The 27,246-nt window shown below is 41.4% G+C and overlaps 1 protein-coding gene across 1 annotated transcript in view; it reads left to right on the top strand.

Moving 5' to 3' along the window:
- The window catches only part of LOC117517924 (titin-like), a 167,291-nt gene that overhangs the window by 50,501 nt on the left and 89,544 nt on the right, over positions 1–27,246 (top strand). The window contains 7 exon segments of the mRNA XM_034179057.1: positions 197–442; positions 939–1,128; positions 3,877–4,161; positions 4,297–4,656; positions 5,185–7,053; positions 14,823–15,116; positions 15,261–15,773. Coding sequence (XP_034034948.1) covers positions 197–442; positions 939–1,128; positions 3,877–4,161; positions 4,297–4,656; positions 5,185–7,053; positions 14,823–15,116; positions 15,261–15,773 — 3,757 coding nt within the window.

Below are 27,246 nucleotides of genomic sequence, written 5' to 3'. Positions count from 1 at the left end.
CAGATTGACACTCCAATCTTAATACCAACTGTGCCTTCGTACTGTAGAGTGTATATGAAATCACGCTAATCTGGTGTTCTGTTTCAAAAAATACTTGTATTCTCTTTCCTGATGTTTCCTTTTTTACTTTTGCATGCCAAATCTGACCCCGTCTTTCTCCTGCCCTCTTTTGGTGTCACTGCTATGCGCTCCTCAGTAAAGCAGGGGACATGGCTGGGACCTGACTCCACACTGGTTGGTGAAGACATCACCCCTGTTCCTCTATTGACACGTCCTGATCTCGATGCTCTGTGTGATCCTGAGGCTCCTGCATTTCAAGCCTCCCTTGCACTTTCATCTCCCCCTCGCTCTTCTTTTCTTTCGACCTCCAGTGCTATCACTCACCCTTTCCTCTCTGTTTCCCATTCTGCTCCTCCTGCTCAGCTCAGCACCTCCAAGACAGGTACACCATGCAGCTGCACTGTCTTTGATATTCTCCTGTGGGTTTCTTCAAGTGATTTAACAGACAGATGCTCCACTTTTTTAACATGTAAATGGATCATGTGGAAGCAGCTATTAGACATATATTTCTATCCTTTGATTGCAGAGAAGGTAACTCAGTGCACCTCAGCAGGATCAGGAGTTATGCTGCTAATACGTAGACCTGGAATTTGAGTCCTGGTTACTGCTATATGTCTGTGTCCTTGGACATGAGACTTCATCTGTATTGTCCCAGTCCACCCAGCTGTAAGTAAATGGGTACCAGCCTTGACTGGGGAAGTATTCTCTGATGGACTGGCATCCCATCCAGGGAGAGTCATAGACTCTCCTCTGCTTCACACTACAGCATTTGTAGATAAGCACTGACACCAGTGGAACTCAGGGGCAATACAGGACTTATTCTTCTAAAGATTACTCACTGTATGTAATGTGTGGCCTGTTGCATTTGCTCTCCATAGGGTCAGTCCTACCCCTCACACAAGCAGAGAAGGAAATGGCCAAAAATACATCTCCAGTTGCCAGGCATGATGAAATTTCTCCTCAAAATACCCAGGCTGTGGCTAACATCAAAGTAGCAGAACTGGTCAAAACAACCCAGGACTCAAAGGCGTCAATCACAGAAAGAAATGATGGAACAGGATGGACCAGGTGAGGTTACAGGATAATATCATTTTACGATAGTGGATGATTTGCTTGGCTTTGATTCTTGGGGATATTTAATCCCAAGACAATGCATGGTTAGATGGAGTCTTAGCCATCATAATGTTGAACCTGTCAGTAAGTTCTTAACACAGATGGTGGTTTCATTTCATATCTAACAACCTAATTTTGATAACCCAATGACATATGGCTGGGAGAAAAAGAAGAAAAAATAAATGGAAAATGCATCACAATCCATTGATTTGTGGTTTGGAAACAGCATGATCACAGGATATGGTGCTCTTTTAAAATTGTTTAATAACCACATTAAGTAGGTTTTAATGCAACTGAAAAATAAAAGAACACAGATGGACTTAGGGTGCATCCACAAAGTATTCACAGTGCTTCACTTTTTACACATTTTATGTTACGGCCTTATTCCAAAATGGAGTAAATTTATTGATTCCCTCAAAATTCTACTCACAACACCCCATAATGACAACATGAAAAAAGTTTTTTTTTTTAATTTTTGCTAATTTATTAACCCCTTAACGCCTATTGTCACATATATGCTACAATATTTGACTCAAATATGCAACATACCAAATTGACCAGTATGCCTGTTGTCGCAAATTTGCAACATACCATTATTATTATTATAACATTATAACATAAATTATTACCAAAATACCAAAATTACTATTTATTTTTTGTGCAAAAGTGTAATTAATAATCTCAACATTATTTACCATCTACTTAAAAACACACACAAAACATTTTTTTATATACAGCTATATAAATTCAGGCGTTAAGGGGTTAAAAATAAAAAACTAAGAAGTCACATGTACATAAGCATTCACACCCTTTGCTCAATACTTTGTTGATGCACCTTTGGCAGCAATTACAGCTTCAAGTCTTCTTGAATATGATGCCACAAGCTTGGTGCACCTATCTTTGGGCTGTATTGCCCATTCCTCTTTGCAGCACCTCTCAAGCTCCATCAGGTTGGATGGGGAGCAGCCATTTTCAGATCTCTCCAGAGATGTTCAATCTGATTCAGGTCTGGGCTCTGGCTGGGCCACTCAAGGACGTTCACAAAGTTTTCCTGAAGTCACTCCTTTGATATCTTGGCTGTGTGCTTAGGGTCATTGTCCTGCTGAAAGATGAACCGTCACCCCAGTCTGAGGGCAAGAGCGCTCTGGAGCAGGTTTTCATCCAGGATGTCTCTGTACATTGCTGCATTCATCTTTCCCCCAATCCTGACTAGTTTCCCAGTTCCTGCTGCTGAAAAACATCCCCACAACATGATGCTGCCACCACCATGCTTCACTGTAGGGAAGGTATTGGCTAGGTGATGCGTGGTGCCTGGTTTCCTCCAAACATGATGCCTGGCATTCACTCCAAAGAGTTAAATCTTTGTCTCATCAGACCAGAGAATTTTGTTTGTCATGGTCTGAGCATGCTCCATCCAGATGGAGGCCACTGTGCTCATTGGGACATTCAAAGCAGTAGAAATAGTTCTATACCCTTCCCCAGATTTGTGCCTCGAGACAATACTTTCTCAGAGGTCTACAGATGAGTCCTTTGACTTCATGCTTGGTTTGTCCTCTGACATGTACTGTCAACTGTGGGACCTTATATGTAGACAGGTGTGTATCTTTCCAAATCATGTCCAAACAACTGAATTTACCCCAGCTGGACTCCAATTAAGCTGTAGAAACATCTCAAGGATGATTAGAAGAAAGAGGATGCACCTAAGCTTAATTTTGAGCTTCATGGCAAATCTCAAAAAAGCTGTTTTCCCATTGTCATTACAGGGTACTGTGTGTAGAAGTTTGAGGAAAAAAAATCATTTCATTCATTTTGGAATAAAGCTGTAACTTAACAATGTTGTGCTCATTTGTCACTGCTCTGCCACAAGCTAATTAGCTCATTCAAGTGTGCCACCAGTTAAGTACTAAAAGACACCTAAATGAGCGCATTAGGTTGGGGCAGAGCAGGGAGAGATGGAAAATGTGTAGGTTAGGTGGAACTTGAGGACTTGAGAGCCACTCATCTAAACCATCACCTCATATGGGTGAGTTTGTGCACAACGAAGCACTATCAACCACTGTGCAGTGAAACTGTGCAAATAAAATATTCTGATTAATTCTTCACAAATCTCAGTTTCTTAAAATACTGAGCAAAAATTACGTCACACTTTGAGTAAAGTGTAGAAATGATTAGCACCAGAATCAGGGGTGGATTAAAGCACAGGTTCACTTGGGCTGAAGATAGCCCAAAGTCATGTGGCAGTCCATCACAGTTTTTTGGAGAACACACAACAGGAACAGCTGACACACAATAGAAAATCAGAATACTGTCACTTTGTGACTAGAATGCCGCTGCACTGCGTGATGAGAACTGATATACCACAGAATGTGACAATATTGTTGTTATGCAGCAAGTGTAGGTAGGTACATGGATGGATGGATGGATGGAGGGAGGGAGTTTGGTATGCCAGACTTCAATAATGTTTGGCAGACATGGTGCTAAAAAAATAGATTGGTTTAAATGTTGCCTTTTTCAGTGATCTTGAGCACATGGCTGGAGAAAACATATCAGTTGTTTGCTTTCCCTCCTGCTTGTCATCCCCCTCATCACCTCCTGCACGTTTGCCCTTAACAAAACCTTCCACTGTTTTGTGGCATCTACATCCTTTGTGGATTCTAAATTTATGGACCTTTTATTCCTGACCTCCAGCATTTCTATCCACAGTCCAGGCCAATCCTGTTCAGAGCTGATCATAGCCCCACCCCCTCCATGGCCTTTCTCCTGCTCTGAGAGCTCCACCCCCCAACAGCCATCCACAAATGTATTGGCGGCGTTTATCACTCCTAAACAGCCAAATCCTGAACGAGAAATGGGTGTGAAAAGGCCAGCCATGGAAACTAAAAGTAAAAATAACCCGTTTCTGGCTGAAAAGGTTGAGTCTGATTTTGGAGGTTTGTTTGTGGAAGAGGATGATTCTAAACGGGACACTATCAAAAGGTGTCCACCAGGGTGAGTATCACTGATATCGCAGTAAATTTAAAATCTATCGTCATAGACACATCAGACTTCAGGTTGTGTTACTTTGTGTTGAGATTTGTTGCACAGATATAAATAATGAAAGGATATTTTAAATCTGTTCTACAGTTTTGAGCAAAACAACCATGAAAACGCCCCTGGAAAAAAGTCATCAGTTAGAGATTGTTTAGAGCCAGGGCCAATGGAGAAAAGGGTGATGAAGGAAGAGCAGGAGAAGAAAAGAGACAAAGAGGAGGAAAACGTTCTTCAGAAACCAGACGGGGAAAGGACATGGAATGAGAAGGTGCAGAGTGCAAAGCTCATGGACACAGAGAGCAATATCTTAATGCAGGAAGACAAGAAAAGAACAAAACACCAGGAGGAGAAGAGACAGAAGGAAGAGGAGGTCAAGAAGGAGAAGGAAAGGAGGAAGCGTGAGGAGGAAGAGAGCCTCTTGAAAGAGAAGAGAAAGAAACAGGAGCAGTTGAGGGAGGAGGAGGAGAAGAAAAACAGACTGCTAGAGGAGGAGAAGAGGAGACTGTTAGAGGAGGAGAAGAAAAACAGACTGTTAGAGGAGAAGAAGAGACTATTAGAGGAGGAGAAGAAAAAGAGACTGATAGAGGAGGAGAAGAAGAGACTATTAGAGGAGGAGAAGAAAAACAGACCATTAGAGGAGGAGAAGAGGAGACTGTTAGAGGAGGAGAAGAAAAACAGACTGTTAGAGGAGGAGAAGAAGAGACTATTAGAGGAGGAGAAGAAAAACAGACTGTTAGAGGAGAAGAAGAGACTATTAGAGGAGGAGAAGAAAAAGAGACTGATAGAGGAGGAGAAGAAGAGACTATTAGAGGAGGAGAAGAAAAAGAGACTGATAGAGGAGGAGAAGAGGAGACTGATAGAGGAGGAGAAGAGGAGACTGTTACAGGAGGAGAGGAAGAGACTGTTAGAGGAGGAAGAGGAGGTCAAGAAGGAGCAGGACAGGAGAAAACGTGAGGGGGAGAGACTCCTTAAAGAGAAGAGAGATAAGCAGGAGAGGAAGAAGCAGGATGAGGAAGAGAGAATAAAAAGAGAGCAGGAGAGGATAGAGAAAGAATTGGAGGAGGAAAAGGAGAAACTCAGGAAACTTGAGCATGAGAGATTACTGATAACGATAAAAGAGGAGAAAAGGATGAAGGAAATAAGAGTGACTGAGGAGCAAAGAAATACGAAGGATCAAAAATGGGTCCATGAAGAGGAGGAAAAGCAGAAGACTGCAGAGAAAGAGAGAGAACATCAGATAGAGGAGAAAAAAGTTCTGCTGGATGAAGGGAGGAGGAAATATGAAGATCCTTTACTGAAGCAGGACAAAGAGGGAAGGAAAAAAGGATCAGAGGAGGAGAGAATGAGGATAGAGAAGGAAGAGAAGAGAGTAAAAGAAGCTGAGGATGAAAGACAGAGAGAGGCCGAAGAACAGCAGAGATTGTTGAAAGTGGAGAAGGAGGAGGAAAGATTGAAGGAGGAGACAGAGAAGAAGAGATTCCTAAATGAAGAAAGTGACAGATTGGAGAAGAGGAAAAAAGAAGAAACTGAGAGACAGAAGACAGAGGAGGAGAGAAAACGTGTTGAAGAGGAGGAGAAAGAGAAAGCAAAAGAACGTATACTGAAGGAGCAGGCAGAAAAAGAGAGAATGAAAAAGGAGTTGGAAGAAAGAAAGAAAAATATAGAAGAGGAGAGGCAGAAAAGAGAAGAGGAGAAAAGAAAAGCAACAGAGAGAATCAATAAGGAGCAGAAAGAAAAAGAGAAAAAGCAAAGGGAAGAGGAAGAAAGGAAAAGGATAGAAGAGGAGAGGCAGAAGAGAGAAGAGGAGAAAAGACGTGTTGAGGAGGAGAAAATAAAAGAGAAAGAGAGAATGCAAAGGATTGAGGAAGAGAGAAAGAAAATAGTAGAAGAGGAAGAGAGACAGAAGAGAGAAGAGGAAAAAAGACATGTTGAGGAGGAGAAAAGAAAAGAAAGAGAGAGAATGCAAAGGATGGAGGAAGAGAGAAAGAAAAGGGTAGAAGAGGAGGAGAGGCAGAAAAGAGAAGAGGAGAAAAGATGTGTTGCAGAGGAGGAGAAAAGCAAAGCAAAAGAGAGAATCAATGAGCAGAAAGAAAAAGAGAAAAAGCAATGGGAAGAGGAAGAAAGAAAGAAAAGGATAGAAGAGGAGAGGCAGAAGAGAGAAGAGGAGAAAAGACGTGTTGCAGAGGAGAAAAGAAAAGAGAGAGAGAGAATGCAAAGGATGGAGGAAGAGAGACAGATACAACTGAAAGAAGAAAGGGAGCGTCAACTGCAAGAGGAAAAACAAAGAGAACAAAGACAGGAAGAAGAGAGATTACTGAAAGAGGATTTGGAGAAAAAGAAAAAGGAGAGCCAAATGAAGAAAAGAGAAAAAGAAGAGAAGCCTGTGACTGAGGAGAAAAAGGAAGCAGAAAGGAAAATGAAAGAGGAAGAGCAGAGGAAAAAACAAATGGAAGAGTTGGAAGGAAGAAGGAAAGAGGAGAGGAGAGTCGGGGAGGAGGAAGACAGGAGGAGGAGTAAGAAACAAGTAGCTCCACTGTGCAGTCTGGAGGCCAACAGGTCGGATGAGGACAAGCAGAAAATGAGGAGTCTGTCTTCAGCCTCTTCCTCTACAAACACACAAAATGACGTCTCACGTACGCCTCCGTCAATCTTCAAACCTGATTTAACACAGCCCACCTCCTTCATTGTTACTGCTCCCCACCTCCCTCTTGTGGAAAAAAACAGTATTACAACAGAGCACCAGGTTCAAGACATTCTCAGCCAATCACAACCCAGAAAGGCACAATCCAGAGAGAACACAGTGTCATCAGCTAATAAACTCACTCTCACCTCCGTAAACCAAAATCAGTGGTGAGTTACTACAGTGAAATTTAAAACAATGCTTGTTTGAAGTTAAGTTCCATTCTCCCATGCACAGATACGCATTCTCGAAGCTCACCACACGAACCCTTCTCCATACATTGAAAAACCTTACAACACTCATTTGCATACTTAAGAATACTACAGCACATTATGAATCTAAATCCAACCCATCCAAACCTTTAACCGCAATTCTGATCGACATTTGAGACTAAGATGAAGTATTTCCTTATATAATATTTTAAACTAAGTAAATCAGATAAACATCTTATTTAAATCCCACTTTAAGAATAATCACACATACGAGGTCTGTCCATAAAGTATAGGTCCTTTTTATTTTTTTCAAAAACTATATGGATTTCATTCATATGTTTTTACGTCAGACATGCTTGAACCCTCGTGCGCATGCGTGAGTTTTTCCACGCCTGTCGGTGACGTCATTCGTCTGTGAGCACTCCTTGTGGGAGGAGTCGTCCAGCCCCTCGTCGGAATTCCTTTGTCTGAGAAGTTGCTGAGAGACTGGCGCTTTGTTTGATCAAATTTTTTTCTAAACCTGTGAGACACATCGAAGTGGACATGGTTCGAAAAATTAAGCTGGTTTTCGGTAAAAATTTTAACAGCTGATGAGAGATTTTGAGGTGATACTGTCACTTTAAGGACTTCCCACGGTGCGAGACGTCGCGCAACGCTCTCAGGCGCCGTCGTCAGCCTGTTTCAAGCTTAAAACCTCCACATTTCAGGCTCTATTGATCCAGGACGTCGTGAGAGAACAGAGAAGTTTCAGAAGAAGTCGGTTTCAGCATTTTATCCGGATATTCCACTGTTAATGGAGATGTTTTTAATGAAAGACGTGCGGACGGGTCCGCGCGTCGGGACGCAGCCGGCGCGGTGCGGCGGCACAGGAAAAACACCTCCGTGTTGATAACCATTTGTAAAATCCAGGCGGCTTTTGATGGCTTTCAGTGGAGTGAGTATATGAGAAATTGTTTAACAGCTGGACATGTTCCAACTTGTCCTTAAGGCTTCCAACAGAGGTGTTTTTCCTGTGGCGGAGCGTCGCGGCGGCTGCGAGCCGACGCTGCAATCCGCCCGCACGTCTTTCATTACCAGCTTAATTTTTCGAACCATGTCCACTTCGATGTGCCTCACAGGTTTAGAAAGAATTTTGATCAAACAAAGCGCCAGTCTCTCAGCAACTTCTCAGACAAAGGAATTCCGATGAGGGGCTGGACGACTCCTCCCACAAGGAGTGCTCACAGGTGAATGACGTCACCGACAGGCGTGGAAAAACTCACGCATGCGCACGAGGGTTCAAGCATGTCTGACGTAAAAACATATGAATGAAATCCATATAGTTTTTGAAAAAAATAAAAAGGACCTATACTTTATGGACAGCCCTCGTATATTGAGGTAATTTTAAACCATACTACAAATTGGAATTCAAAGACATTTTTCTTTATTTATTTTAATGACCTCTCATGGTCCATATGCAGCACCTTCATAGCCCACACTTTGGGAATCGCTGCCTTTGAGGGTGTGGGAGGGGGTCCTTGATCAACTGGGACTTTCCATCATTGTGGTGTGGTCTTGCTGTAATTGTGAGAGGATTTTCAAGATATTTGAAAATGCTTTTTTCAGTTACCAACTTTGACATCATTTGGTAAACCCATGCATTTCTGTGGCGCCCGTAGCGCTGTCATAACATGACGTGACATCACCAGGAGGTTTTCCTGAAGCATGATGTTTGTGGTATAGTTATACTACGGTCATGCTAGACTACTGTTATTTGCTCACATCACATGATATAGGTCTGGCATGGAACCGGGTAACTGTGATCTTCACACGCTGGATTGTCACAGTTATAGACAGAAGTGGGACGAAGTCACTGTCAAGTCATTCTCACGTCATCAATCTACAAATCCCAAGTCAAGTCTGAAGTCAGCTTGCAAACAATTTGGTGGTCATTATGACTTCAGACTTGACTTGGGACTTGCTGATTCATGACTTGAGAGTGACTTGATGATGACTTTGTCCCACCTCTGGTTATGGACCATGAGCTTTTGGGATGCATATCTGTGAACATGAGTAAGGGGCTTTACATTGGCATGAAAAATGTATTTTCAAATTGCTTTCTTGTGTCCATACTTGAAACGTATTACAGATTGGTGATATATGTAAGATGTGCTGTCTTAAAACTAAAAGATGATCATGTTCTTCATATCTTTCAAACTAATGTTATTGATAAAAGCTTTTGTAAGTTCTGCTCAAAGACAAGAAATTTTGATGTATTTAAATAACTGTAAGGAAGAACAAGACCTTGAACCATCATATTAAAAAAAAAATGTACTTTCTTATTAGATTAATGATGCAGCCATACTATACTAATTGCCTAAGCTCTGATGGAGCAACAATATCCAGTATAGCCAAATTAAATTAACTGTTACATGAAGATAGTTTGTTTGTACTATGTGGCATTTTTGCCAAATATGTGAGTCTGTTTGTACAAGAGGTTACACTTGAACAGCATTAAGTAAAATTAGACAACATATCATGGCTAGCTACGATGATAGCTAAAAGTTAGAATTGAGACTATAGTAATGACTATAACTGTGTCCCGGTTCAGGGTTTGCATACCTCTAAAGGTTATGTAACACAAAACTCTTAAGGCTTCAGGCAGTCAGACAGAGTGGAGCACAGAACAAACCGTTGTGAAATGAGATTGTCTAGATCTTGGAGCATTTTACTATTGGGTCATTAGGTTTCTCTTGCAGTACCCCCATCACCTGACAATCTTGACAGCTGCATGCGACAAGCATGAGATAGTCATTATAACCCTTACGTTTAGTAATCATTTTTCAATACTTATTTATACTTTACCAATAAACATTACTTATTTACAATTGTACATACCAACTGTTTTGTCATTAAAAAAATTGTGCAATGATTCATGGGATTGTTTGGGTCGTGAAGGATACACCTGTTGTTGTCCTTTGTTTTCAGGGGAAAGTAGGCTGTGTACGTTGGCCGCTTTACAATCAGCCTTTGAAATGGGACAGCCCATTCACCCCGCTTATGATGTAAATGGCTGGGAATTTGGCGTTCACATCAGTGACAGAAAAACCATCACAGCAGTTGTTATACCAGCATTCCTGTCATCTACAGGGGCAGACGATAGGTGACGATGTGAGGCGCCATCATTTTTCAGTGGTAAAGACATCAGCAATAATTCACGTCACTGAAATACAGCCCAGGTTTAGCATTTTGCACATGCTGTATTAAAGCAGGAAGCCCTGGCTGTGATGGCAGCTGAAAAACATAACTTTTTCTTTTGTTACAAATTAATTCCTCTCTGAAACATCAACCAAATTATTCACATTTATCTGATTAAAATCAGGTGACTCTTTTCACTTAAATCATCTACCTCTACCTGTCTTTCTTCCACATTAAAGATAAAACATCTGCTTTGTCCTTTTTACTGCGATAAATGGCAAGGTTTTAAACTTTTGATGGAATGTGCCATAGAGGTGCGCAGTTGCTGCAAACACCGCCAGAGGTGGTAGACTTTTAACATGAACATCTCAGTGAAAACAATGGAACATCCGGGGAAGTGATGGTCTAGTGATTAAGTGTTGGGCTTGAGACCAGAGGGTCCTTGGTTCAAATCCCAGCCTGACCGGAAAATCACTAAGGGCTCTTGGGCAAGGTCCTTAATCTCCTAGTTGCTCCTGGTGTGTAGTGAGTACCTTGTATGGCAGCACCCTCACATTGGGGTGAATGTGAGACATTATTGTAAAGCGCTTTGTGCGTCTGATGCAGATGGAAAAGCGCTATATAAATGCAGTCAATTTATCCGGTTTACTGCCTCCCGCTTATAGCCGACATGTGAACACAACATTAGAAGTGTGCAGCTGCTGAACTGGGACACAACCTAATTTACAAAAGATAGCTACCATCTACCAGCTATGTACTACAAGTGATGCACATTTATGTGAAGGGACTGTATTGTACCATCTGACTCCAAATGTTATCAGTCTGTTTATAGGACATGTTGTTTATCTAGGCATAATTTTATCATTTTAGATGATTTGGTATGGCTAGTTAATCTACAGTTGTATGTAAAAGTTTGGGCACCACTGATAATTTTCATGATTTTCCTTTATAAATCAGTGGTTGTCTGAATAAGAAATTTCAGTTAAATATATCATACAGCAGACGAACACACTGATATTGGAGAAGTGAAATCAAGTTTCTAGTATTTACATAATGTGTGCAATAATTATTTAAACAAAATTGGGCAGGTGCATACATTTGGGCACCCTTGTCATTTCATTGATTTGAATACATTTAGCACTAATTATTGGAACACAAAATTGGTTTGGTAAGCTCATTGACCTTTGACCTCCATGCACAGGTGAATCCAATCATGACAAAGGGTATTTAAGGTGGCCATTTACAAATGGTTTTTCTCTTTGCATCTCTTCTAATGAGTGGCAAAATGGGAGCCTCTAAACAACTCTCAAATGACCTGAAAACAAAGATTGTTCAACATCATGGTTTAGGGGAAGGATACAAAAAGCTACCTCAGAGATTTCAGCTGTCAGTTTCCACTGTGAGGAACATAGTGAGGAAATGGAAGACCGCAGGCATAGTACTAGTTAAGGCTCGAAGTGGCAGGCCAAGAAAAATCTCAGATAAGCTGAAGTGAAGGATGGTGAGAACAGTCATAGTCAACCCACAGACCTGCTCCAAAGACCTACAACATGATCTTGCTGCAGATAGTGTCTTTGTGCATCGTTCAGCTATACAGCACACTTTGCACAAAGAGATGCTGTATGATGCTGTAATGCAGAGGAAGCCTTTTCTGCGTACACGCCACAAACAGAGTCGCTTCAGGTATGCCAAAGCACATTTGATGAGTCAGCTTCATTTTGGAATAAGGTGCTGTGGACTGATGAAATGAAAATTGAGTTATTTGACATAACAAGAGACGGTATGCATGGCTGAAAAAGAACACAGCATTCCAAGAAAAACACTTGCTACGTACAGTAAAATTTGGAGGCGGTTCCATCATGCTGTGGGGCTGTGTGGCCAGTGCAGGTACTGGGAAGCTTCTTAAAGTTGAGCGTCACATGGATTTCAGTCAATATCAGCAGATTCTTGAGAACAATGTTCATGAATCAGTGACAAAGTTGAAGTTGCGCCGGGGCTGGATCTTTCAACAAGACAATGACCCTAAACACTGCTCAAAATCTATTAAGGCATTCATGCAGAAGAACAAGTACAACGATCTGGAATGGCCGTCTCAGTCCCCAGACCTGAATATTATTGAAACTCTGTGGTGTGATTTTAAGTGGGCTGTCCGTGCTCGGCAACCAACAAACCTGAGATGTTATGTAAAGAATGGTCCAAAATACTTTCAACCAGAATCCAGACTCTCATTGGAAGCTATAGGAAGTGTTTAGAGGCTGTTATTTCTGCAAAAGAAGGATCTACTAAATACTGATGTAATTTTCTGTTGGGGTGTGTCAAGCCGGGCGGCAGCCTGGCACCAGGAGCGGTTGGACCCGCAATACAGACTCCCAGACTTGACTTGGGTGTAAGAGAAAGCGTGGTCTTTAATTCAGCATCAGGTTCGGTACACATGTAATCAGTCAGTGAGGCAGAGGTACAAGAAGGGTCAGGCTGAGACGCAGTCATAAACGAGCAGGATTCAGAGGCACGAGCAAACACCGACAACCGGGATGAGGCAAGAGACATGGTCGAAGACAACAGAGCAGGGTTCGTAACACGGCAAGACAAAATCAGGACAGTGAAGGGCGCTGGAAAGTGTACTAGACAACAATCTGGCAGTGAGCTGTGAGTTTGTGGAGGCTTAAATAACAGGTGGAGTAAACAAAGTGCATGTATAGACTGATTAGGTAACAAGGTGCATGTGTGAAGGGAAGATTCTAGAAAGGGGGAGTGGCTAGTGGACAAAGAGTAAGCACTGTGCAAGATAGTGAAGGAAGGGGAACACAGAGTGGAGTGATGTAATAGACAAAGACACATGAGCTGGCAGCAAGAGTGTGAGTGAATGGAAACACAAAGCAGACATAAACAAGATGGAAGACAAAGACATGGGGCAGGTGTAGTGAAGTGAAGTAACAAATAACTGGGCATGAGACGAGAAGACTTGATGGGAGGTGTGGAGTGGAAACAAATGGCAAAAGCAGAACAGAGCTACAATAGGAATCAGGGGCAGAATATAATACAATGACAAACCAGGCATGAACATGAGAACTGAAAGAAAACATCACCAAGACAAAACTAAACTGGAACAGACTAAGAAACCAAGGTGGCTAAACAAAGTTACAAATTGAACAGAGACTGTGAAAACAAAACCTGACACTAGAGAACCACCTATAACAGAACAGCAAAAATAGGCAGATGATAACTAAATGAAGACCCATAAAAACACAAACTGATAGAACAAAACCAGAACGGAACTGAAACATGACTGGAGTATAAAAGTAACAAAGAAAGAAAGTAACAAGCAAAAATAGAACACATGATGAAAATAAACCACTAATAAATCAAAGTGGGAAAAGAAGCTGCCGCAAAGAAAGGGGCAAAAAAGGGATTGAAGCCTGGAACAGGGCCGGTCATGACAGGGTGCCCAAATTTATGCACCTGCCTAATGTTGTTTAAAGAATTATTGCACACTTTCTGTAAATCCTATAAACTTAATTTCGCTTCTCAAATATCATTGTGTTTGTCTACTATATGATATATTTAACTGAAATTGCTGATCCAAAAAACCAATGATTTATAAAGGAAAATCATGAAAATCATCTGGTGTGCCCAAACTTTTACATACAACTGTAACCTCCACCAGTTTGGAAATTGTTACTTCTGCAAGAGTGATACAGCTGTATTTCACTTCTTGCTTAATAACCTGTGCAGGATAAGCTTGGTGGCAAGAAATGTAATTCCCCAAAGGGATATAAAGACTGCAGGGAATTTAATACTGACCTAGGACTGCAGGCAAAGAAAGCCATCAACCTTCATGCTTATGCAGTTGGTCTGTTTGGTGTTCCTCCTTTTGGGGGTCATATTTTTGTATGTACACAAAAATATCAGGTTGATTTTTATAAATAAAATGTTAAAATATTTTTGATTACAAGCTCTCTCTCAGAGGGCATAAATGTTATTTGTCCATTTCATCCATTTCAGCACTTCTCTGTGTGCACTACATCTCAATCACTTTCACAGTGTACAATTAAAGTGTAGGTGACACCAAAAAATGTGCACAAATAATCACTAAAATGATGAAATGTTGATATTTTCAAAAATCTTGAAATTACATGAAAATTCACATGGAAATTAGAAATACTCGAAGTTTCATTGCAATGTTTAATGCACAAAGCTTAGACTGAGGTTGTGGATTACCTTTCTTTGAGCTGTGTTTGTTTTTATCTCTGTAACTGCTGTTATCTGCTGTCTGTAATCTTTAAATAAAATCAATCACTCTCTTTTATGCAACCATGAAAGAACTGGAAAATATATTATTTCACTTTCAGCCGAATCAGTATTTCATTCAGTTATTTCTCTGTGGTGATTTCTTGGTGATTCTGTTCATCTGATTCTTTATGATCTTTTTTTTTATATTGTTTCACTGTCCCTTCCTATCTGTCTTTCTTGTGTCTGATTTGTTTCATGGTCTTCTGCCTGTCTTTTTTCACCTTTCTTCTGGGCATTTCCTGTTTGTCTTCCTCTTTCAGTCTTGTGCCGCCCTCGACCTTAAAGGAAGGTTTAATGTCAAACACAGAAATTAAAATATCTGATGTACGTACACCGCCTGACATCCCATCAGGCGCCAGTGGTCGGTCGAACACTCAGAATAAACAAATCAAGATAGAGGTCTTGACCTTAGTGCCACCCCCTGAGAGGAGGATGAGTGAAGCAGAAACACCTCTGTGGAAAGTCCTTGAAGGGAGAATTGGGAAAGATAAGCCTGAACAGATCTCTGCCAAGGATATTATCTCTCAAGAATACACAAAACCTTTGTGCAGAGGGTAAGAACAGCCATTGGGACATCTGCCTGCTTGCTTCTCCACTTTATTTTCTCCCTGATCATCTGTCTGTGTTGCTAATGTTCTTGTTTGCTTCTTAAATATACAGTAGCAAATATATAATCCTTTTTGTTTTGGGTGTTTTAGGGTTTTTCTGTTTGTTTGTCCTAGTTTCCACAGTGAAGATGCTGCAGAGGCAGGCGCTCCTCTCAAGCAGGAGCCAACCACAGAAAAAGAAGCACATCACATAGTCCCACCTCCTGCCCAGCCTGGTGCACCACCAGTGGAAGAGGAGCCCAAAGAACCCAAGAGACCCAGTGCAGAACAAGCAGTCTCACTGGAGTTTTCTGCCAAACAAGGCAATGAGCACGCGGTTTTGGATTTGGCGCCATTGCTGCCCTCAAAACCAGAAGCAGAACAGCAACTGGAACAAGTCCTCCAGGCATCAGGGAAACCACAGCAGGAGGGAGAAGAGGAGGACAAACTGGTTGATGGCAGGGCTGGTGGTCAGGAGAGTTTCATCGACACTAAGAAGCCAGAGTGTGAGGTAGAAAAGCAGCTGTGGACCGCTGTGGAGGAGACCACAGGAGCGGAAAGAGAGATGGAAAGGATCAAGAATGCTGAAGAAGAGGAGGAGGAGATGGGTGATGTCATAGACTGGTGAGTCACTGATGGTTTAGAGTTTATGGTTTAACTTGACTTGCTTTCAAAACCACCCCGCACACATACTCCTGAACATTTACTGACAATGTACAGTGCATCCGGAAAGTATTCACGGTGCTTCACTTTTTCCACATTTTGTTATGTGACACTCCTGTCACACCTTGACGATTTAGCCTGTGTATGCCGAGTATACGAGTAACCCTAACCCTCGTATTAAAAATGCTGGCATATGCTGGCGTACATCTAATAAGTTATGGGTAAGTTTTGTTTAAGTTAAGAGCAAACTGAAGCACGTCATAATACAGTGAGCACGTCGAAAAATTTTGGGCATGCAAAATATTTTCGACGCATGACAGCATATGTCTCGTGTTCTGCATATGTTTGACACGTTTGACACGTTTCTTGTAAGTTACTCATAAATGGAAATATGTTCATTGATTGGCTGAAAAACTGAAAGCTGCAGTTCTCATGCAAACAGTTCAGACTGTTACAAATATTAAAACCATTCACACGGAATAAATATAAAGTCTTAATCTAACTTGTTTGTTTCGGTCAGATTCATCACCACAGTCTGACGAAAACTTATCCACGTAAAGCGTCCTGATTTTGGAAAACGATGTCTGAAACTACTTTAGTTCCTTGTTGTGGCTGAAGAAATGTAGCATTTTAAAAGAAGTCCCTCTGTGTTTTGTGTGTTTTTCACCCTGAACCAGAGAACGCTGGCTCTTTGTGCCACAACAAGACTTATTTTAAAAGTTAAAAGAGTCACAGCACCCCATTCATTCAAGACAAAAATAAAAAAAAATAAAATTTAAAAAATGTTAAACTTCTCTGTTTGGCCTCCGTGTGGAGCGGAGAGGCCGCCCAACAGCGTACGCGTGTTTGATGATGTGTGTGCCAAAGGGTTCTGCCGGTGGTGGAAACGCAAACCAAACCAGACTTAACCCAGACCATACCATAATTGTAACGACCCAAACCGATTGGTGGCAACAAATGCATTGTATTCTGTGCATTTTTTCATACGTGAGCATACTCTGATTAAATCATCAAGGTGTGACAGGGCCCTTACAGCCTTATTCCAAATGGAATAATTTAATTTTTCCCTCAAAATTCTACTCACAACACCCCATAATGATAACATGAAAAATGTTTTTTGAATTTTTTGGAAATGCATTAAAAATTCAATTCAATTCAATTTTTTTTTATATAGCGCCAAATCACAACAAACAGTTGCCCCAAGGCGCTTTATATTGTAAGGCAAGGCCATACAATAATTATGTAAAACCCCAACGGTCAGAACGACCCCCTGTGAGCAAGCACTTGGCTACAGTGGGAAGGAAAAACTCCCTTTTAACAGGAAGAAACCTCCAGCAGAACCAGGCTCAGGGAGGGGCAGTCTTCTGCTGGGACTAGTTGGGGCTGAGGGAGGAGAACCAGGAAAAAGACATGCTGTGGAGGGGAGCAGAGATCGATCACTAATGATTAAATGCAGAGTGGTGCATACAGAGCAAAAGAGAAAGAAACAGTGCATCATGGGAACCCCCCAGCAGTCTACGTCTATAGCAGCATAACTAAGGGATGGTTCAGGGTCACCTGATCCAGCCCTAACTATAAGCTTAGCAAAAAGGAAAGTTTTAAGCCTAATCTTAAAAGTAGAGAGGGTGTCTGTCTCCCTGATCTGAATTGGGAGCTGGTTCCAGAGGAGAGGAGCCTGAAAGCTGAAGGCTCTGCCTCCCATTCTACTCTTACAAACCCTAGGAACTACAAGTAAGCCTGCAGTCTGAGAGCAAAGCGCTCTATTGGGGTGATATGGTACTACGGGGTCCCTAAGATAAGATGGGACCTGATTATTCAAACCTTATAAGTAAGAAGAAGAATTTTAAATTCTATTCTAGAATTAACAGGAAGCCAATGAAGAGAGGCCAATATGGGTGAGATATGCTCTCTCCTTCTAGTCCCCGTTAGTACTCTAGCTGCAGCATTTTGAATTAACTGAAGGCTTTTTAGGGATCTTTTAGGACAACCTAATAATAATGAATTACAATAGTCCAGCCTAGAGGAAATAAATGCATGAATTAGTTTTTCAGCATCACTCTGAGACAAGACCTTTCTAATTTTAGAGATATTGCATAAATGCAAAAAAGCAGTCCTACATATTGTTTAATATGCGCTTTGAATGACATATCCTGATCAAAAATGACTCCAAGATTTCTCACAGTATTACTAGAGGTCAGGGTAATGCCATCCAGAGTAAGGATCTGGTTAGACACCATGTTTCTAAGATTTGTGGGGCCAAGTACAATAACTTCAGTTTTATCTGAGTTTAAAAGCAGGAAATTAGAGGTCATCCATGTCTTTATGTCTGTAAGACAATCCTGCAGTTAGCTAATTGTGTGGTGTCCTCTGGCTTCATGGATAGATAAAGCTGGGTATCATCTGCGTAACAATGAAAATTTAAGCAATACCGTCTAATAATACTGCCTAAGGGAAGCATGTATAAAGTGAATAAAATTGGTCCTAGCACAGAACCTTGTGGAACTCCATAATTAACATTAGTCTGTGAAGAAGATTCCCCATTTAAATGAACAAATTGTAATCTATTAGACAAATATGATTCAAACCACCGCAGCGCAGTGCCTTTAATACCTATGGCATGCTCTAATCTCTGTAATAAATTTTATGGTCAACAGTATCAAAAGCAGCACTGAGGTCTAACAGAACAAGCACAGAGACGAGTCCACTGTCCAAGGCATAAGAAGATCATTTGTAACCTTCACTAATGCTGTTTCTGTACTATGATGAATTCTAAAACCTGACTGAAACTCTTCAAATAGACCATTCCTCTGCAGATGATCAGTTAGCTGTTTTACAACTACCCTTTCAAGAATTTTGAGAGGAAAAGGAAGGTTGGAGATTGGCCTATAATTAGCTAAGATAGCTGGGTCAAGTGATGGCTTTTTAAGTAATGGTTTAATTACTGCCACCTTAAAAGCCTGTGGTACATAGCCAACTAACAAAGATAGATTGATCATATTAAGATCGAAGCATTTAAATAATGGTAGGGCTTCCTTGAGCAGCCTGGTAGGAATGGGGTCTAATAAACATGTTGATGGTTTGGATGAAGTAACCAATGAAAATAACTCAGACAGAACAATCGGAGAGAAAGAGTCTAACCAAATTCCGGCATCACTGAAAGCAGCCAAAGATAACGATACGTCTTTGGGATGGTTATGAGTAATTTTTTCTCTAATAGTTAAAATTTTGTTAGCAAAGAAAGTCATGAAGTCATTACTAGTTAAAGTTAATGGATACTCAGCTCAATAGAGCTCTGACTCTTGTCAGCCTGGCTACAGTGCTGAAAAGAAACCTGGGGTTGTTCTTATTTTCTTCAATTAGTGATGAGTAGAAAGATGTCCTAGCTTTACAGAGGGCTTTTTATAGAGCAACAGACTCTTTTTCCAGGCTAAGTGAAGATCTTCTAAATTAGTGAGACGCCATTTCCTCTCCAACTTACGGGTTATCTGCTTTAAACTACGAGTTTGTGAGTTATACCAACGGGAGTCAGGCACTTCTGATTTAAAGCTCTCTTTTTCAGAGGAGCTACAGCATCCAAAGTTGTCTTCAATGAGGATGTAAAACTATTGACAAGATACTCTATCTCACTTACAGAGTTTAGGTAGCTACTCTGCACTGTGTTGGTATATGGCATTAGAGAACATAAAGAAGGATCATATCCTTAAACCTAGTTACAGCGCTTTCTGAAAGACTTCTAGTGTAATGAAACTTATTCCCCACTGCTGGGTAGTCCATCAGAGTAAATGTAAATGTTATTAAGAAATGATCAGACAGAAGGGAGTTTTCAGGGAATACTGTTAAGTCTTCTATTTCCATACCATAAGTCAGAACAAGATCTAAGATATGATTAAAGTGGTGGGTGGACTCATTTACATTTTGAGCAAAGCCAATAGAGTCTAATAATAGATTAAATGCAGTGTTGAGGCTGTCATTCTCAGCATCTGTGTGGATGTTAAAATCGCCCACTATAATTATCTTATCTGAGCTAAACACTAAGTCAGACAAAAGGTCTGAAAATTCACAGAGAAACTCACAGTAACGACCAGGTGGACGATAGATAATAACAAATAAAAACTGGTTTTTGGGACTTCCAATTTGGATGGACAAGACTAAGAGTCAAGCTTTCAAATGAATTAAAGCTCTGTCTGGGTTTTTGATTAATTAATAAGCTGGACGGAAGATTGCTGCTAATCCTCCGCCCCGGCCCGTGCTACGAGCATTCTGACAGTTAGTGTGACTCGGGGGTGTTGACTCATTTAAACTAACATATTCATCCTGCTGTAACCAGGTTTCTGTAAGGCAGAATAAATCAATATGTTGATCAATTATTATATCATTTACCAACAGGGACTTAGAAGAGAGAGACCTAATGTTTAATAGACCACATTTAACTGTTTTAGTCTGTGGTGCAGTTGAAGGTGCTATATTATTTTTTCTTTTTGAATTTTATGCTTAAATAGATTTTTGCTGGTTATTGGTGGTCTGGGAGCAGACACCGTCTCTACGGGGATGGGGTAATGAGGGATGGCAGGGGGAGAGAAGCTGCAGAGAGGTGTGTAAGACTACAACTCTGCTTCCTGGTCCCAACCCTGGATAGTCACGGTTTGGAGGATTTAAGAAAATTGGCCAGATTTCTAGAAATGAGAGCTGCTCCATCCAAAGTGGGATGGATGCCGTCTCTCCTAACAAGACCAGGTTTTCCCCAGAAGCTTTGCCAATTATCTATGAAGCCCACCTCATTTTTTGGACACCACTCAGACAGCCAGCAATTCAAGGAGAACATGCGGCTAAACATGTCACTCCCAGTCCGATTGGGGAGGGGCCCAGAGAAAACTACAGAGTCCGACATTGTTTTTGCAAAGTTACACACCGATTTAATGTTAATTTAGTGACCTCCGATTGGCGTAACCAGGTGTCATTACTGCCGACGTGAATTACAATCTTACCAAATTTATGCTTAGCCTTAGCCAGCAGTTTCAAATTTCCTTCAATGTCGCCTGCTCTGGCCCCCGGAAGACAATTGACTATGGTTGCTGGTGTCACTAACTTCACATTTCTCAAAACAGAGTCGCCAATAACCAGAGTTTGATCCTCGGCGGGTGTGTCGTCGAGTGGGGAAAAACGGTTAGAAATGTACACACCTCTCTGCAGCTTCTCTCCCCCTGCCATCCCCTCATTACCCCATCCCCGTAGAGACGGTGCCTGCTCCCAGACTACCAATAACCAGCAAAAATCTATTTAAGCATAAAAATTCAAAAGAAAAAATAATATAGCACCTTCAACTGCACCACAGACTAAAACAGTTAAATGTGGTCTATTAAACATTAGGTCTCTCTCTTCTAAGTCCCTGTTGGTAAATGATATAATAATTAATCAACATATTGATTTATTCTGCCTAACAGAAACCTGGTTACAGCAGGATGAATATGTTAGTTTAAATGAGTCAACACCCCCGAGTCACACTAACTGTCAGAATGCTCGTAGCACGGGCCGGGGCGGTGGATTAGCAGCAATCTTCCATTCCAGCTTATTAATTAATCAAAAACCCAGACAGAGCTTTAATTCATTTGAAAGCTTGTCTCTTAGTCTTGTCCATCCAAATTGGAAGTCCCAAAAACCAGTTTTATTTGTTATTATCTATCGTCCACCTGGTCGTTACTGTGAGTTTCTCTGTGAATTTTCAGACCTTTTGTCTGACTTAGTGCTTAGCTCAGATAAGATAATTATAGTGGGCGATTTTAACATCCACACAGATGCTGAGAATGACAGCCTCAACACTGCATTTAATCTATTATTAGACTCTATTGGCTTTGCTCAAAAAGTAAATGAGTCCACCCACCACTTTAATCATATCTTAGATCTTGTTCTGACTTATGGTATGGAAATAGAAGACTTAACAGTATTCCCTGAAAACTCCCTTCTGTCCTGATCATTTTTAATAACATTTACATTTACTCTGATGGACTACCCAGCAGTAGGGAATAAGTTTCATTACACTAGAAGTCTTTCAGAAAGCGCTGTAACTAGGTTTAAGGATATGATTCCTTCTTTATGTTCTCTAATGCCATATAACAACACAGTGCAGAGTAGCTACCTAAACTCTGTAAGGGAGATAGAGTATCTCGTCAATAGTTTTACATCCTCATTGAAGACAGCTTTGGATGCTGTAGCTCCTCTGAAAAAGAGAGCTTTAAATCAGAAGTGTCTGACTCCATGGTATAACTCTCAAACTCATAGCTTAAAGCAGATAACCCGTAAGTTGGAGAGGAAATGGCGTCTCACTAATTTAGAAGATCTTCACTTAGCCTGGAAAAAGAGTCTGTTGCTCTATAAAAAAGCCCTCCGTAAAGCTAGGACATCTTTCTACTCATCACTAATTGAAGAAAATAAGAACAACCCCAGGTTTCTTTTCAGCACTGTAGCCAGGCTGACAAAGAGTCAGAGCTCTATTGAGCTGAGTATTCCATTAACTTTAACTAGTAATGAGTTCATGACTTTCTTTGCTAACAAAATTTTAACTATTAGAGAAAAAATTACTCATAACCATCCCAAAGACGTATCGTTATCTTTGGCTGCTTTCAGTGATGCCGGTATTTGGTTAGACTCTTTCTCTCCGATTGTTCTGTCTGAGTTATTTTCATTAGTTACTTCATCCAAACCATCAACATGTTTATTAGACCCCATTCCTACCAGGCTGCTCAAGGAAGCCCTACCATTATTTAATGCTTCGATCTTAAATATGATCAATCTATCTTTGTTAGTTGGCTATGTACCACAGGCTTTTAAGGTGGCAGTAATTAAACCATTACTTAAAAAGCCATCACTTGACCCAGCTATCTTAGCTAATTATAGGCCAATCTCCAACCTTCCTTTTCTCTCAAAAATTCTTGAAAGGGTAGTTGTAAAACAGCTAACTGATCATCTGCAGAGGAATGGTCTATTTGAAGAGTTTCAGTCAGGTTTAGAATTCATCATAGTACAGAAACAGCATTAGTGAAGGTTACAAATGATCTTCTTATGGCCTCGGACAGTGGACTCATCTCTGTGCTTGTTCTGTTAGACCTCAGTGCTGCTTTTGATACTGTTGACCATAAAATTTTTATTACAGAGATTAGAGCATACCATAGGTATTAAAGGCACTGCGCTGCGGTGGTTTGAATCATATTTGTCTAATAGATTACAATTTGTTCATGTAATGGGGAATCTTCTTCACAGACTAAAGTTAATTATGGAGTTCCACAAGGTTCTGTGCTAGGACCAATTTTATTCACTTTACATATGCTTCCCTTAGGCAGTAGTATTAGACGGTATTGCTTAAATTTTCATTGTTACGCAGAGGATACCCAGCTTTATCTATCCATGAAGCCAGACGACACACACCAATTAGCTAAACTGCAGGATTGTCTTACAGACATAAAGACATGGATGACCTCTAATTCCTGCTTTTAACTCAGATAAAACTGAAGTTATTGTACTTGGCCCCACAAATCTTAGAAACATGGTGTCTAACCAGATCCTTACTGTGGATGGTATTACCCTGACCTCTAGTAATACTGTGAGAAATCTTGGAGTCCATTTTTGATCAGGATATGTCATTCAAAGCGCATATTAAACAAATATGTAGGACTGCTTTTTTGCATTACGCAATATCTCTAAAATCAGAAGGTCTTGTCTCAGAGTGATGCTGAAAAACTAATTCATGCATTTATTTCCTCTAGGCTGGACTATTGTAATTCATTATTATCAGGTTGTCCTAAAGTTCCCTAAAAAGCCTTCAGTTAATTCAAAATGCTGCAGCTAGAGTGCTGACTGGGGACTAGAAGGAGAGAGCATATCTCACCCATATTGGGCCTCTCTTCATTGGCTTCCTGTTAATTCTAGAATAGAATTTAAAATTCTTCTTCTTACTTATAAAGTTTTGATAATCAGGTCCATCTTATCTTAGGGACCTCGTAGTACCATATCACCCAATAGAGCGCTTCGCTCCTCAGACTGCAGGCTTACTTGTAGTTCCTAGGGTTGTAAGAGTAGAATGGGAGGCAGAGCCTTCAGCTTTCAGGCTCCTCTCCTGTGGAACCAGCTCCCAATTCAGATCAGGGAGACAGACACCCTCTCTACTTTTAAGATTAGGCTTAAACTTTCCTTTTTGCTAAAGCTTATAGTTAGGGCTGGATCAGGTGACCCTGAACCATCCTTAGTTATGCTGCTATAGACGTAGACTGCTGGGGGGTTCCCATGATGCACTGTTTTCTTTCTCTTTTTGGCTCTGTATGCACCACTCTGCATTTATCATTAGTGATCGATCTCTGCTCCCCTCCACAGCATGTCTTTTCCTGGTTCTCTCCTCAGCCCCAACCAGTCCAGCAGAAGACTGCCCCTCCCTGAGCCTGGTTCTGCTGGAGGTTCTTCCTGTTAAAGGGAGTTTTTCCTTCCCACTGTAGCCAAGTGCTTGCTCACAGGGGGGTCGTTTTGACCGTTGGGGTTTTACATCATTATTGTATGGCCTTGCCTTACAATATAAAGCGCCTTGGGGCAACTGTTTGTTTGTGATTTGGCGCTATATAAAAAAAAATTGATTGATTGATTGAAATGTGAACGGGTGTTGGCGGTGTACACGGGGCTTCTGTTTAGAACTACACTTCCTCCTCACAGTCACCCAGTCGGCCTGCTTTCCCGGCTGCTCGGGATCTGCCAGAGGGGAACTAACGGCGGCTAAGCTACCTTGGTCCGCACCGACTACAGGGGCCTGGCTAGCTGTAGAATTTTCCACGGTGCGGAGCCGAGGTCTCCAATTCGCCCAGCCTGGCCTCCAAAGCTACGAATAAGCTACACTTATTACAAGTACCGTTACTGCTAAAGGAGGCCGAGGAAATAACTAAACATTTCACACCCAGAGCAAGGAAAAGTGCAGGAGAGACAGGAGAAGCCGCCATGCTAAACCGGCTAAGAGCTAGTAGCTGCGCTAAGCTAGCGGACTCCTGAAACACGCAAAGTGAATAATGTGTAAATAATTTAAAGGTGATTCAGCAGAAGGAGTGCTTTGGTTAAGGCACGTGGAGATTACACTGGGAAACACATGCTGACAGCAGGAATGTCACCCAGAGCTGTTGCTCGTGTATTGAATGTTCATTTCTCTACCATAAGCCGTCTCCAAAGGCGTTTCAGAGAATTTGGCAGTACATCCAACTAGCCTCACAACCGCAGACCACGTGTAACCACACCAGCCTCCAGGACCTCCACATCCAGCATGTTCACCTCCAAGATCGTCTGAGACCAGCCACTCGGACAGCTGCTGAAACATCTGGTTTGCATAACCAAAAGAATTTCTGCACAAACTGTCAGAAACCGTCTCAGGGAAGCTCATCTGCATGCTCGTCGTCCTCATCGGGGTCTCGACCTGACTCCAGTTCGTCGTCGTAACCGACTTGAGTGGGCAAATGCTCACATTCGCTGGCGTTTGGCACGTTGGAGAGGTGTTCTGTTCACGGATGAATCCCGGTTCACACTGTCCAGGGCAGATGGCAGACAGCGTGTGTGGCGTCGTGTGGGTGAGCGGTTTTCTGATGTCAGTGTTGTGGATCGAGTGGCCCATGGTGGCGGTGGGGTTATGGTATGGGCAGGTGTCTGTTATGGACGAAGAACACAGGTGCATTTATTGATGGCATTTTGAATGCACAGAGATACCGTGACGAGATCCTGAGGCCCATTGTTGTGCCACATCCAAGAATATCACCTCATGTTGCAGCAGGATAATGCACGGCCCCATGTTGCAAGGATCTGTACACAATTCCTTGGAAGCTGAAATGTCCCAGTTCTTGCATGGCCGGCATACTCACCGGACATGTCACCCATTGAGCATGTTTGGGATGCTCTTGACCGGCGTATACGACAACGTGTACCAGTTCCTGCCAATATCCAGCAACTTCGCACAGCCATTGAAGAGGAGTGGACCAACATTCCACAGGCCACAATTGACAACCTGATCAACTCTATGCGAAGGAGATGTGTTGCACTGCATGAGGCAAATGGTGGTCACACCAGATACTGACTGGTATCCCCCCCAATAAAACAAAACTGCACCTTTCAGAGTGGCCTTTTATTGTGGGCAGTCTAAGGCACACCTGTGCACTAATCATGGTGTCTAATCAGCATCTTGATATGGCACACCTGTGAGGTGGGATGGATTATCTCAGCAAAGGAGAAGTGCTCACTATCACAGATTTAGACTGGTTTGTGAACAATATTTGAGGGAAATGGTGATATTGTGTATGTGGAAAAAGTTTTAGATCTTTGAGTTCATCTCAAACAAAATGGGAGCAAAACCAAAAGTGTTGCGTTTATATTTTTGTTGAGTGTATATAGATGGGTGTGTGTCTTTCTAAATCATGTCCATTCAACTGAATTTACCCCAGGTGGACTCCAATTAAGCTGTAGAAACATGTTCAAGGATGATCAGTGGAACAGGATGCACCTGAGCTCAGTTTTGAGTTTCATGGCAAATGCTGTGAGTACTTATGTACATGTGATTTTGTAGTTTTTTTAATTTTTAACAAATTTCCAAAAATCTTGAAAAAAAGTTTTCACATTGTCATTAGGATTTATTGTGTGTAGAAGGTGAGGGGAAAAAAAAGAATCTCGTCAATTTTGGAATAAGGCTGCAACATTAAAAAAAATGTGGAAAAAGTGAACCATTGTGAATACTTTCCCGAATGCACTGTATGGACAACCTCCTAGAACCAACTGCATTTTAGTATTACTTCCAAAAATCTGTGGTAGGCTAACCAGTAATTAGTCAATAGAAGAAATTAACTCAATCTGGGAGCAGCATGGTGGTTCAGTACATTTGCTTCCAAAAGAAATGGTCTCCAATTCAAGGTCATCTCTGGCCCTTTCTACCATGTATATGTGGACTTGTGTATGTGGTTTGAGAACTGAATAGACCTGCAGTGGTGACTCCAGACTAAATGGGAGTAGCCAACAAAAGTGAGGAAAAATGAACCCTAGCTGATATCATCCTTTTAATGTCAATGTTTCCTGAGCTGTTAAACTGCCATCATGGAATGCATTGAAAAAGAGAAACATATAGTTTTTGTGTGTGTGTGGTGTGTGTGTGTGTGTGTGGTGTGTGTGTGTGTGTGTGTGTGTGTGTGTGGTGTGTGTGTGTGTGTGTGTGTGTGTGTGTGTGTGTGTTAGTTCAAACACAGTGTAGATGAGTGTGTTGCAGAAAAGCAGACGGAGTCGGCTGTTGGCTTCATGTCAGCTGTAGTTGGCGTGTTGTATAGAGGGTGAGTTTTCTGCCTGCCTGTGCCGCAAGTCAAATTCTTCATTTGTGTTGCAAACTAGATTTGCATGCAGCAGTGTTGATAATAACATAACCAAGTAGATGATAATTTGC

This window comes from Thalassophryne amazonica, chromosome 9 (genome assembly GCF_902500255.1).
Source record: "Thalassophryne amazonica chromosome 9, fThaAma1.1, whole genome shotgun sequence".
Classification (NCBI taxonomy): Eukaryota; Metazoa; Chordata; class Actinopteri; order Batrachoidiformes; family Batrachoididae; genus Thalassophryne; species Thalassophryne amazonica.
Note: the sequence above shows the minus strand (reverse complement) of the source record. Positions and strands in the feature narration are given on the sequence as shown.